The 10,266-nt window shown below is 33.6% G+C and overlaps 1 protein-coding gene across 1 annotated transcript in view; it reads right to left on the bottom strand.

The window, feature by feature from the left end:
• Nucleotides 1-2,786: 2,786 nt before the first annotated feature.
• Nucleotides 2,787-10,266, bottom strand: part of LOC143257755 (agrin-like) — a 32,134-nt gene continuing 24,654 nt past the window's right edge. The window contains exons 7-10 of the mRNA XM_076516787.1: nt 8,676-8,770; nt 7,210-7,324; nt 3,772-3,990; nt 2,787-2,791 (exon numbers count right to left, since the gene is read on the bottom strand). Of these exons, the coding sequence (XP_076372902.1) occupies nt 2,787-2,791; nt 3,772-3,990; nt 7,210-7,324; nt 8,676-8,770 (434 nt within the window). The remainder of the gene's footprint in view (nt 2,792-3,771; nt 3,991-7,209; nt 7,325-8,675; nt 8,771-10,266) is intronic.

The following is a 10,266-nucleotide window of genomic DNA, read 5'->3' as shown; positions in this document are numbered from 1 at the left end:
AATGACTACATAGAAAGTTTAGACTGAGACAAGATAAGTATCTTTACACTAAATCTGTTATAACGCGATCCAAGGACTACATAGAAAGTTTAGACTGAGACAAGATAAGTATCTTTACAGTAAATCAGTTATAACGCGATCCAAGGACAACATAGAAAGTTTAGACTGAGACAAGATAATTTTCTTTACAGTAAATCAGTTATAACGCGATCCAAGGACTACATAGAAAGTTTAGACTGAGACAAGATAAATATCTTTACAGTAAATCAGTTATAACGCGATCCAAGGACTACATAGAAAGTTTAGACTGAGACAAGATAAGTATCTTTACAGTAAATCAGTTATAACGCGATCCAAGGACTACATAGAAAGTTTAGACTGAGACAAGATAAGTATCTTTACAGTAAATCAGTTATAACGTGTTTCAAGGACTACATAGAAAGTTTAGACTGAGACAAGATAAGTATATTTACAGTAAATCAGTTATAACGCGATCCAAGGACTACATAGAAAGTTTAGACTGAGACAAGATAAGTATCTTTACAGTAAATCAGTTATAACGTGTTTCAAGGACTACATAGAAAGTTTAGACTGAGACAAGATAAGTATTTTTACATAAATCAGTTATAACGCGATCCAAGGACTACATAGAAAGTTTAGACTGAGACAAGATAATTATCTTTACAGTAAATCAGTTATAACGCGATCCAAGGACTACTTAGAAAGTTTAGACTGAGACAAGATAAGTATCTTTACAGTAAATCAGTTATAACGCGATCCAAGGACTACTTAGAAAGTTTAGACTGAGACAAGATAAGTATCTTTACAGTAAATCAGTTATAACGCGATCCAAGGACTACATAGAAAGTTTAGACTGAGACAAGATAAGTATCTTTACAGTAAATCAGTTATAACGCGATCCAAGGACTACATAGAAAGTTTAGACTGAGACAAGATAAGTATCTTTACAGTAAATCAGTTATAACGCGATCCAAGGACTACATAGAAAGTTTAGACTGAGACAAGATAAGTATCTTTACAGTAAATCAGTTATAACGCGATCCAAGGACTACATAGAAAGTTTAGACTGAGACAAGATAAGTATCTTTACAGTAAATCAGTTATAACGCGATCCAAGGACTACATAGAAAGTTTAGACTGAGACAAGATAAGTATCTTTACAGTAAATCAGTTATAACGCGATCCAAGGACTACATAGAAAGTTTAGACTGAGACAAGATAAGTATCTTTACAGTAAATCAGTTATAACGCGATCCAAGGACTACATAGAAAGTTTAGACTGAGACAAGATAAGTATCTTTACAATAAATCAGTTATAACGCGATCCAAGGACTACATAGAAAGTTTAGACTGAGACAAGATAAGTATCTTTACAATAAATCAGTTATAACGTGTTTCAAGGACTACATAGAAAGTTTAGACTGAGACAAGATAAGTATCTTTACAGTAAATCAGTTATAACGCGATCCAAGGACTACATAGAAAGTTTAGACTGAGACAAGATAAGTATCTTTACAGTAAATCAGTTATAACGCGATCCAAGGACTACATAGAAAGTTTAGACTGAGACAAGATAAGTATCTTTACAGTAAATCAGTTATAACGCGATCCAAGGACTACATAGAAAGTTTAGACTGAGACAAGATAAGTATCTTTACAGTAAATCAGTTATAACGCGATCCAAGGACTACATAGAAAGTTTAGACTGAGACAAGATAAGTATCTTTACAGTAAATCAGTTATAACGCGATCCAAGGACTACATAGAAAGTTTAGACTGAGACAAGATAAGTATCTTTACAATAAATCAGTTATAACGTGTTTCAAGGACTATATAGAAAGTTTAGACTGAGACAAGATAAGTATTTTTACAATAAATCAGTTATAACGCGATCCAAGGACTACATAGAAAGTTTAGACTGAGACAAGATAATTTTCTTTACAGTAAATCAGTTATAACGCGATCCGAGGACTACATAGAAAGTTTAGACTGAGACAAGATAAGTATCTTTACAGTAAATCAGTTATAACGCGTTCCAAGGACTACATATAAAGTTTAGATTGAGACAAGATAAGTATCTTTACAGTAAATCAGTTATAACGCGATACAAGGACTACATAGAAAGTTTAGACTGAGACAAGATAATTTTCTTTATAGTAAATCAGTTATGACGCGATCGAAGGACTACATAGAAAGTTTAGACTGAGACAAGATAAGTATCTTTACAGTAAATCAGTTATAACGCGATCCAAGGACTACATAGAAAGTTTAGACTGATACAAGATAAGTATCTTTACAATAAATCAGTTATAACGCGATCCAAGGACTACATAGAAAGTTTAGACTGAGACAAGATAAGTATGTTTACGATAAATAAGTTATAACGTGTTTCAAGGACTATATAGAAAGTTTAGACTGAGACAAGATAATTTTCTTTACAGTAAATCAGTTATAACGCGATCCAAGGACTACATAGAGTGTTTAGACTGAGTCGAGATAAGTATCTTTACAGTAAATGAGTTATAACGCGATCCAAGGACTACATAGAAAGTTTAGACTGAGACAAGATAAGTATCTTTACAGTAAATCAGTTATAACGCGATCCAAGGACTACATAGAAAGTTTAGACTGAGACAAGATAAGTATCTTTACAATAAATCAGTTATAACGCGATTCAAGGACTACATAGAAAGTTTAGACTGAGACAAGATAAGTATCTTTACAGTAAATCAGTTATAACGCGATCCAAGGACTACATAGAAAGTTTAGACTGAAACAAGATAAGTATATTTACAATAAATCAGTTATAACGTGTTTCAAGGACTATATAGAAAGTTTAGACTGAGACTAGATAATTTTCTTTACAGTAAATGAGTTATAACGCGATCCAAGGACTACATAGAAAGTTTAGTCTGAGACAGGATAAGTATTTTTACAATAAATCAGTTATTACGAGATCTAAGACTACATAGAAAGTTTAGACTGAGACAAGATAAGTATCTTTACAGTAAATGAGTTATAACGCGATCCAAGAAAATTGTGATTGTTTAAACATAAGCTATATATCTTCATAGTAGAATTACCTATTACGTGTTCGAAATGCATCAAAGGACAGTTGATTAAAAATACACTGGAGAAAGTATTTGTTGAAATTTTTCCGAAATGTCTTAATTTTTCGTGGAAATAATCCATAGAATAAAAATATACACATTGATATGATATGTCAGTTAACCATATAAGTTTTGTTGGTTGTGATATCTGACCTTTCTTTTATTTTGTATAACTTGTTAACTTGTGGTTACCATGTCGACAGACAACCCAATATTAACTTTAGTTCTTTGTTATTGTGTCCACTCTATTATACGTCGTACTCTAGTTGTTCTGGTCTTGCTTTTTAGGTCTACTTTCACTCTTATCTTTTACGTTTTCTCTTTTAGGCCGTCTTCAAACTGACCTTTACTGACTTTGACACACTTTAGTTCCATAAGGTATTCAATCACAGATCTTTAGGGTGGTGGCATCTCTGTCTCTTCTTGTACTAATGAGAACTAGGTTAGTCTTATATTTCTAATGTTAAGGTTGTTGACATTGGTTAGTAATAACACAGGAGGTAAAAGCTGTCAACGAGCTAGCTTCAAACCACAAGTCTATAAAACTTCTCTCAAGAAGTACACATGGCATACTCACAACGTCTTACCATCTTGTAATCTGTTAGTAACGTAAAGAGTAAAGACGTTAAGCCTGACTCACCTGTACCCGATCCACCTACGTCATCACACTCGCCATAGAACAATGCTCGAAGTTCTTGGGTCTGTTGACACGCAGCCCGTCTCATCTCGCACTCGTTGGGATAGCTGGTTCCGTCATTAGCACAAACAGGTTTGTATATATCTGGACATTCTGAAGGACAGACACACTGACCATTCTCGCATCTAGCCCCGTTCTTACAGTGGACGTTCTGACACAGGTCTTGAAAAGAAAAACATAATTACAACAGCAGCTGTCATATCATTATTGTAACTAACTGTATTTAGCGTTAGACATTAGTGTCAGGCATATCACATTTTTAAATGTTATATTCTTAACACAGCCGTTTAGAGCTGTTTAAGAATTAGAAACGTGTATTACAATAATAATACACTAATCATTATACTTGCCATACACAGTCTTACGACAAGTTAATTCACTAAGTTCATTTTAAAATTAAATATGAAATGCTACATTTTATATAGAAGATGACAAACCAAATATGAGTCTGTCTCTCCGTTCGTACAGATAATTAATTACTTCTGTTTATAAATATTAGATAGGTACCCTAACTCTAAGCAACGTTTTCAACCATAATGCCAATACTGTCTCGTCAAGTTCGGCTAACTTACGCCTTCGAAGATTAGTTATGTTAAGAAAAAAACAATGAACATAATATATCCACAAATGAAATTGAAGAAAACATGAAACAACAACATAGAGTTTTTGTAAATCTTTTCTCTATCCACCAACCAGTTGACTTCTCGTGGCAAATGTAAAGGTGAAGGAAAACGTAAGAATAGTTTTCTTTCCATTTGCCTTGTTCTTCAATAACGGTAATCGGTGATTCATTCACCTTATGCTATATTATATTATATCAGGTCGTCCCATAAGTAAAGTTATATTGTATTATAGTTAAAGTATTTGAACATTTCTTTTCAGTCAGGATATTTCGATAAATACTCTTCAATTAACTGCAAGGTCATCTTCTACAATTAAGCAAATGTACCTATACTACTCAACATATTACACCATGATGACTTGATCTACATTGACGAACACGTTACAATATGATCAGCCACGTTCGTGAACATTTTACATCATCATCGTATGGCCTATATTCATCAACATGTTACAACATCATCGTGTGGTCTATATTCATCAACATGTTACAACATCATCGTGTGGTCTATATTCATCAACATGTTACAACATTATCGTGTGGTCTATATTCATCAACATGTTACAACATCATCGTGTGGTCTATATTCATCAACATGTTACAACATCATCGTGTGGTCTATATTCATCAACATGTTACAACATCATCGTATGGCCTATATTCATCAACATGTTACAACATCATCGTGTGGTCTATATTCATCAACATGTTACAACATCATCGTGTGGTCTATATTCATCAACATGTTACAACATCATCGTGTGGTCTATATTCATCAACATGTTACAACATCATCGTATGGTCTATATTCATCAACATGTTACAACATCATCGTGTGGTCTATATTCATCAACATGTTTACAGCATCATCGTGTGGTCTATATTCATCAACATGTTACAACATCATCGTGTGGTCTATATTCATCAACATGTTACAACATCATCGTGTGGTCTATATTCATCAACATGTTACAACATCATCGTGTGGTCTATATTCATCAACATGTTACAACATCATCGTGTGGTCTATATTCATCAACATGTTACATCATCATCGTGTGGTCTATATTCATGAACATGTTACAACATCATCGTGTGGTCTATATTCATCAACATGTTACAACATCATCGTGTGGTCTATATTCATCAACATGTTACAACAGTGTTAGAACTGGTGACAGTTACTTAAAATTAATTCCAACAAATATCGTAATGCAGAATATTTACGATATGACTTTGAAATTGTTCTACAAAATTCTAGTGAATTTGTGACATCAGTTGCATTAAAGACCTTTGATCAATACTTAACAAATTAGTTTTATTGGTACGTCTTACAAGGCTGAAGAAACAAAGAGAAACAGTTAAATAAATATACGATAAGCACTGGCATTAACTTAGAATAATTATTGCCAGGTAATTAAGGAAAATTATCTATTTGTAACATCGTGTTCGTATTCATTTCCATACCTTTTTATCACAAATAAAGGAAAACTAAAACACAATTGTGCACGTGCAGAAGAAAAGTTAGGAAGTATTTGTATTTTTTCCATCAGAGCAAATTATTCGTAATTACCGTGCTTCAAATGTTCGATTGGAGTTAGCAGCGAGCACTTGTCTTTAATTAATATAAAACAGTGGTGCATTAAAACAAAACAAACGAATTATTCACTTGAGATAATTAAAGTAATACAAAGGTAATCAACAGACAAAGCAGAAGAAAATACGATTCATTTCGTCAAATAAGACACGTGAAAGAAATAACGAAATTAATATAATTCTTTGGTTGCTGTTTTCTAAAAACTTAAAATATCAAAAGTCTTTAATAACATTTTCCCATTCACATACCACAGAACTATTCGTTAAGTATGTTTGTCGCTACCTGGAGAATCGTCCGAATCTTTGTATCTGTAATTAGTACGTTGAATTTATTTTGTTACTGTATGAATGAAAAAATTAGTTAGGACATAATAATTAGAAATAACTAAGAGTTGAAACATGCTAATATATCTGATTCATCTAATCTATTTTTCTCAAACTTCTAACGCTTTTTCAAGTAAAGCTTCCAGATTACTAAGACACATTTCCTAGTAAATGATAAAATACATTAAATTAGTTTTGTGTTCATGTTGTAAAGTAGACGAGCTATTTAAAAAGTAAAAATGGAAAGATGGACTTAAGAATTTTATATAGACATATTTCTAATAATTACTAAAAGATATTTTTCGATTTATACACATAATCTAATATTTCCTCACAAATAACATTCAGACAGAACAAGATTATAATAACTAATCAATAGAACTTACCATAAATAGTTTTAAAACTAAATCAGTACACTTACATTTAGTTACTAAGTTGAAGGCAGACAACTACAGTAAATTATAACTCACCACTGATTGAAGGTAGACAAATACAGTAAATTATAACTCACCACTGACTGAAGGTAGACAAATACAGTAAGTTATAGCTCACCACTGACTGAAGGTAGACAAATACAGTAAGTTATAACTCACCACTGATTAAAGGTAGACAACTATGGTAAATTATAGCTCACCACTGATTGAAGGTAGAAAAATACAGTAAATTATAACTCACCACTGACTAAAGGTAGACAACTATGGTAAATTATAGCTCACCACTGATTGAAGGTAGACAAATACAGTAAGTTATAACTCATCACTGACTGAAGGTAGACAACTACAGTAAATTATAGCTCACCACTGATTGAAGATGGACAACTACAGTAAATTATAACTCACCACATGGACCTTTAGAGACAACTTTGATGTACTGTTTCTTTCTGCAAGACGCCACCTTTAGTAGACATTCGTTATCATACGTCTTTCCATCATCTCCACAGACTGGAGCCTCCAGCTATGAGTAAACATGTTTCAGTATGACAACAGTTACAGGTCAGTCAGTGTTTGGCCAGTATTCAAGTACTAAAATCCAATTCTACCATACTCCAGTTTAAAACCTTACTGTTTCTCCTCGCTCACCTACTCAGAGAGTAGTTTGTTCGTTTTTTCTGATGTTTTATACATATATTTCGATTTAAAATGATCAATTTTCAAACATTATCAGCAGAACTGAAATAAGAAACGTATCAGAACATGTTCCAATTGTTTATCACGTTCTGCTCAACTAGCGTAAAAAATCATAGATAGCATAAAGATATCAAAAATAAGTTGTTCAATCGGTTATTTTGTTTCGAACAAGTTCGTGATTATAAAATACGTGATAAGCTACACAGGTCGAGATAAGCCATGCGGATTATGGATAAGCATTAGTCACATGGAAGCGAAACAAGCAATGTCGAGCAGGGTAATGCACATGAAATGTGATAAGTCACACGGATTTTGATAAGCCAATAGAAAGGTATAAATTAGACCTAACAGGGTATGCTACATGGATAGGAACAAGCCAAACTTACAGAATAACCTACCCAATGCGTTATCGGTATTTGTTTTATTTTTGGAAGAAACTATATTTCAATTTATCAGTTGCTTGTTTGTTTACATTATTATGTTGTTAGTTATGTTATCAGAGACTAAATCTTCAAAGCGTCCTTTTTTAAAACTAAAAGCAGTAGTTACATCATCTGTTCCTTTGATATTTTTTTTCAAATACGAAATATATTCCGTTAATACTCCAACAACCGAATTTCAAATTTAATGTTCTGAAACATCATTGTATTTTTTTAATACAATCTTATTTTCCATAGCTTTATATAAGTACGGTATCATACGTTCACTTTCTTTTTGATGGTTTCAAAACGTACAATAATTAGTCTTAAGAACTACTTTATCATATGAAAATAACTTAAATTTTATTTCAACAATAAGTTAAGTAAACTAAGTAGGCTAAACTTACGTTCCTGGAACTTATATTATAAAATTTCTTAGACAAAGTTTCGTATAGAATATGATTTAAGTTTGAGAGGCCTACTCAGAATTCTTTTTTTCTCCATACCATACGTTCTTCATAGCTTATTTCTGAAGAAACGGCAATTTTTTAACTGTCAGTGAAATGTACGAACAAACCGATATATCATCAACTATCTAACAAAAATAAAATAGCATGTACTTCATCTTTCTTTATGAAACTTCTTATATTTGTAGTCTTGTTTCTGTATTAGGAAGTTTAATCTAACTCAGATTCGTTTTGTTTTTATCTCATATCGAAAACGCGTCTAAGCCTAAACAACAACAATGACAGTCAGTACCTGAACACAAGACTGAGGACAAACACATTTGGCATCTCCGTTTCCGTTACTCTCGCACACAGCGTAGTATTCACATCTCTTGTTGTCGCAATCGTCTGCAGAAAAAAAGTAAAAAAATAAAACTTACATTCCACACGTTCTTGTAAAACTTTCTCGGAAATCAAATCAAATTCAATGTAATCAGACACATATCAACAACTCTCTTGAAAGGTGTACGTTATTTTTTATGTTTGTTTTTATCCAAGAAACGGAAAAGTGAATTTTGTTATTGATTTGTGACAAAAGCAATACAACCAGCTTTATTTAGAAATGTTTAAGACGGAAAAGTTATTTTATTATATAAGGTTAAAAAACGAAATTGAGTTTGGGTGAAACATCAATCCCAAGATGTAGGCATGAGCAAGAAAACGTCAATATTACTGTTTTTACTTTTAATCAAATAACTGATGTTTAAGAATGGTGATGGGCCCGGCATGGCCTAGCACGTTAAGGCGTGCGCTTCGTAATCTGAGGGTCGCGGGTTCGCGCCCGAGTCGCGCCAAACATGCTCGCCCTCCCAGCCGTGGGGGTGTATAATGTGACGGTCAATCCCACTATTCGTTGGTAAAAGAGTAGCCCAAGAGGTGGCGGTGGGTGGTGATGACTAGCTGCCTTCCCTCTAGTCTTACACTGCTAAATTAGAGACGGCTAGCACAGATAGCCCTCGAGTAGCTTTGTGCGAAATTCCAAAAAACAAACAAACAAACAAAGAATGGTGATAAAGAAGAATACTTATTTATATCATCAATATATGCTACTAGTTTTCCAGAATCTACTGTGACTTCGAGTATTAATTTATAAGCTGTAGTAACTTTCTGTTTGATTTCATATTTGAATTGTTGATCTGGCAAATAGTAACTGTTCATCTTGTAAAAAAATGTCAAGACACAAAGTAAGACTGTGTATTTATACAGGTTAAACCAATCAGAAGATGATATTTTATTGAAGCACATTCATACTTTTCAGTAATCAGAAAATATCGATATCACATGTACCGACCTATGGTATGTGTTACCAACTAATGGTATTTTATGTTGTTTTTTGTTACAGGACAGGCAGGGATCTTGATAATGCACGTACGCTAATATATTGGGATATATTACACTGTTCACTGTTATAGTATAGCCATCATTGTGCCCCCCGTTAGTGCAGCGGTATGTCTCCAGATTTACAACGCTAAGATCAGGGGTTCGATTCCCCTCGGTGGGCTCAGCAGATAGCCTGATGTGGCTCTGCTCTAAGAAAACATACACATTTTTGGGCCCGGCATGGCCAAGTATGGCCTCGTAATACGAGGGTCGCTGGTTCGAATCCCGGTCGCACCAAACTTGCTCGCCCTTTCAGCCGTGGGGGCGTTATAATGTGAGTGTCAATCCTACTATTCGTTGGTAAAAGAATAGCCCAAGAGTTGGCGGTGGGTGGTGATGACTAGCTGCCTTCCCTCTAGTCTTACACTGCTAAATTAGAAACGGCTAGCACAGATAGCCCTCGAGTAGCTTTGTGCGAAATTTAAATTCAAAACAAACAAACAAAATATAGCCATCTACCGGCC

This window comes from Tachypleus tridentatus, chromosome 7, assembly GCF_004210375.1.
Source record: "Tachypleus tridentatus isolate NWPU-2018 chromosome 7, ASM421037v1, whole genome shotgun sequence".
Lineage (NCBI taxonomy): Eukaryota > Metazoa > Arthropoda > Merostomata > Xiphosura > Limulidae > Tachypleus > Tachypleus tridentatus.
The sequence above is the reverse complement of the archived record's forward strand: the minus strand, read 5'-3'. Positions and strand labels throughout refer to the sequence as shown.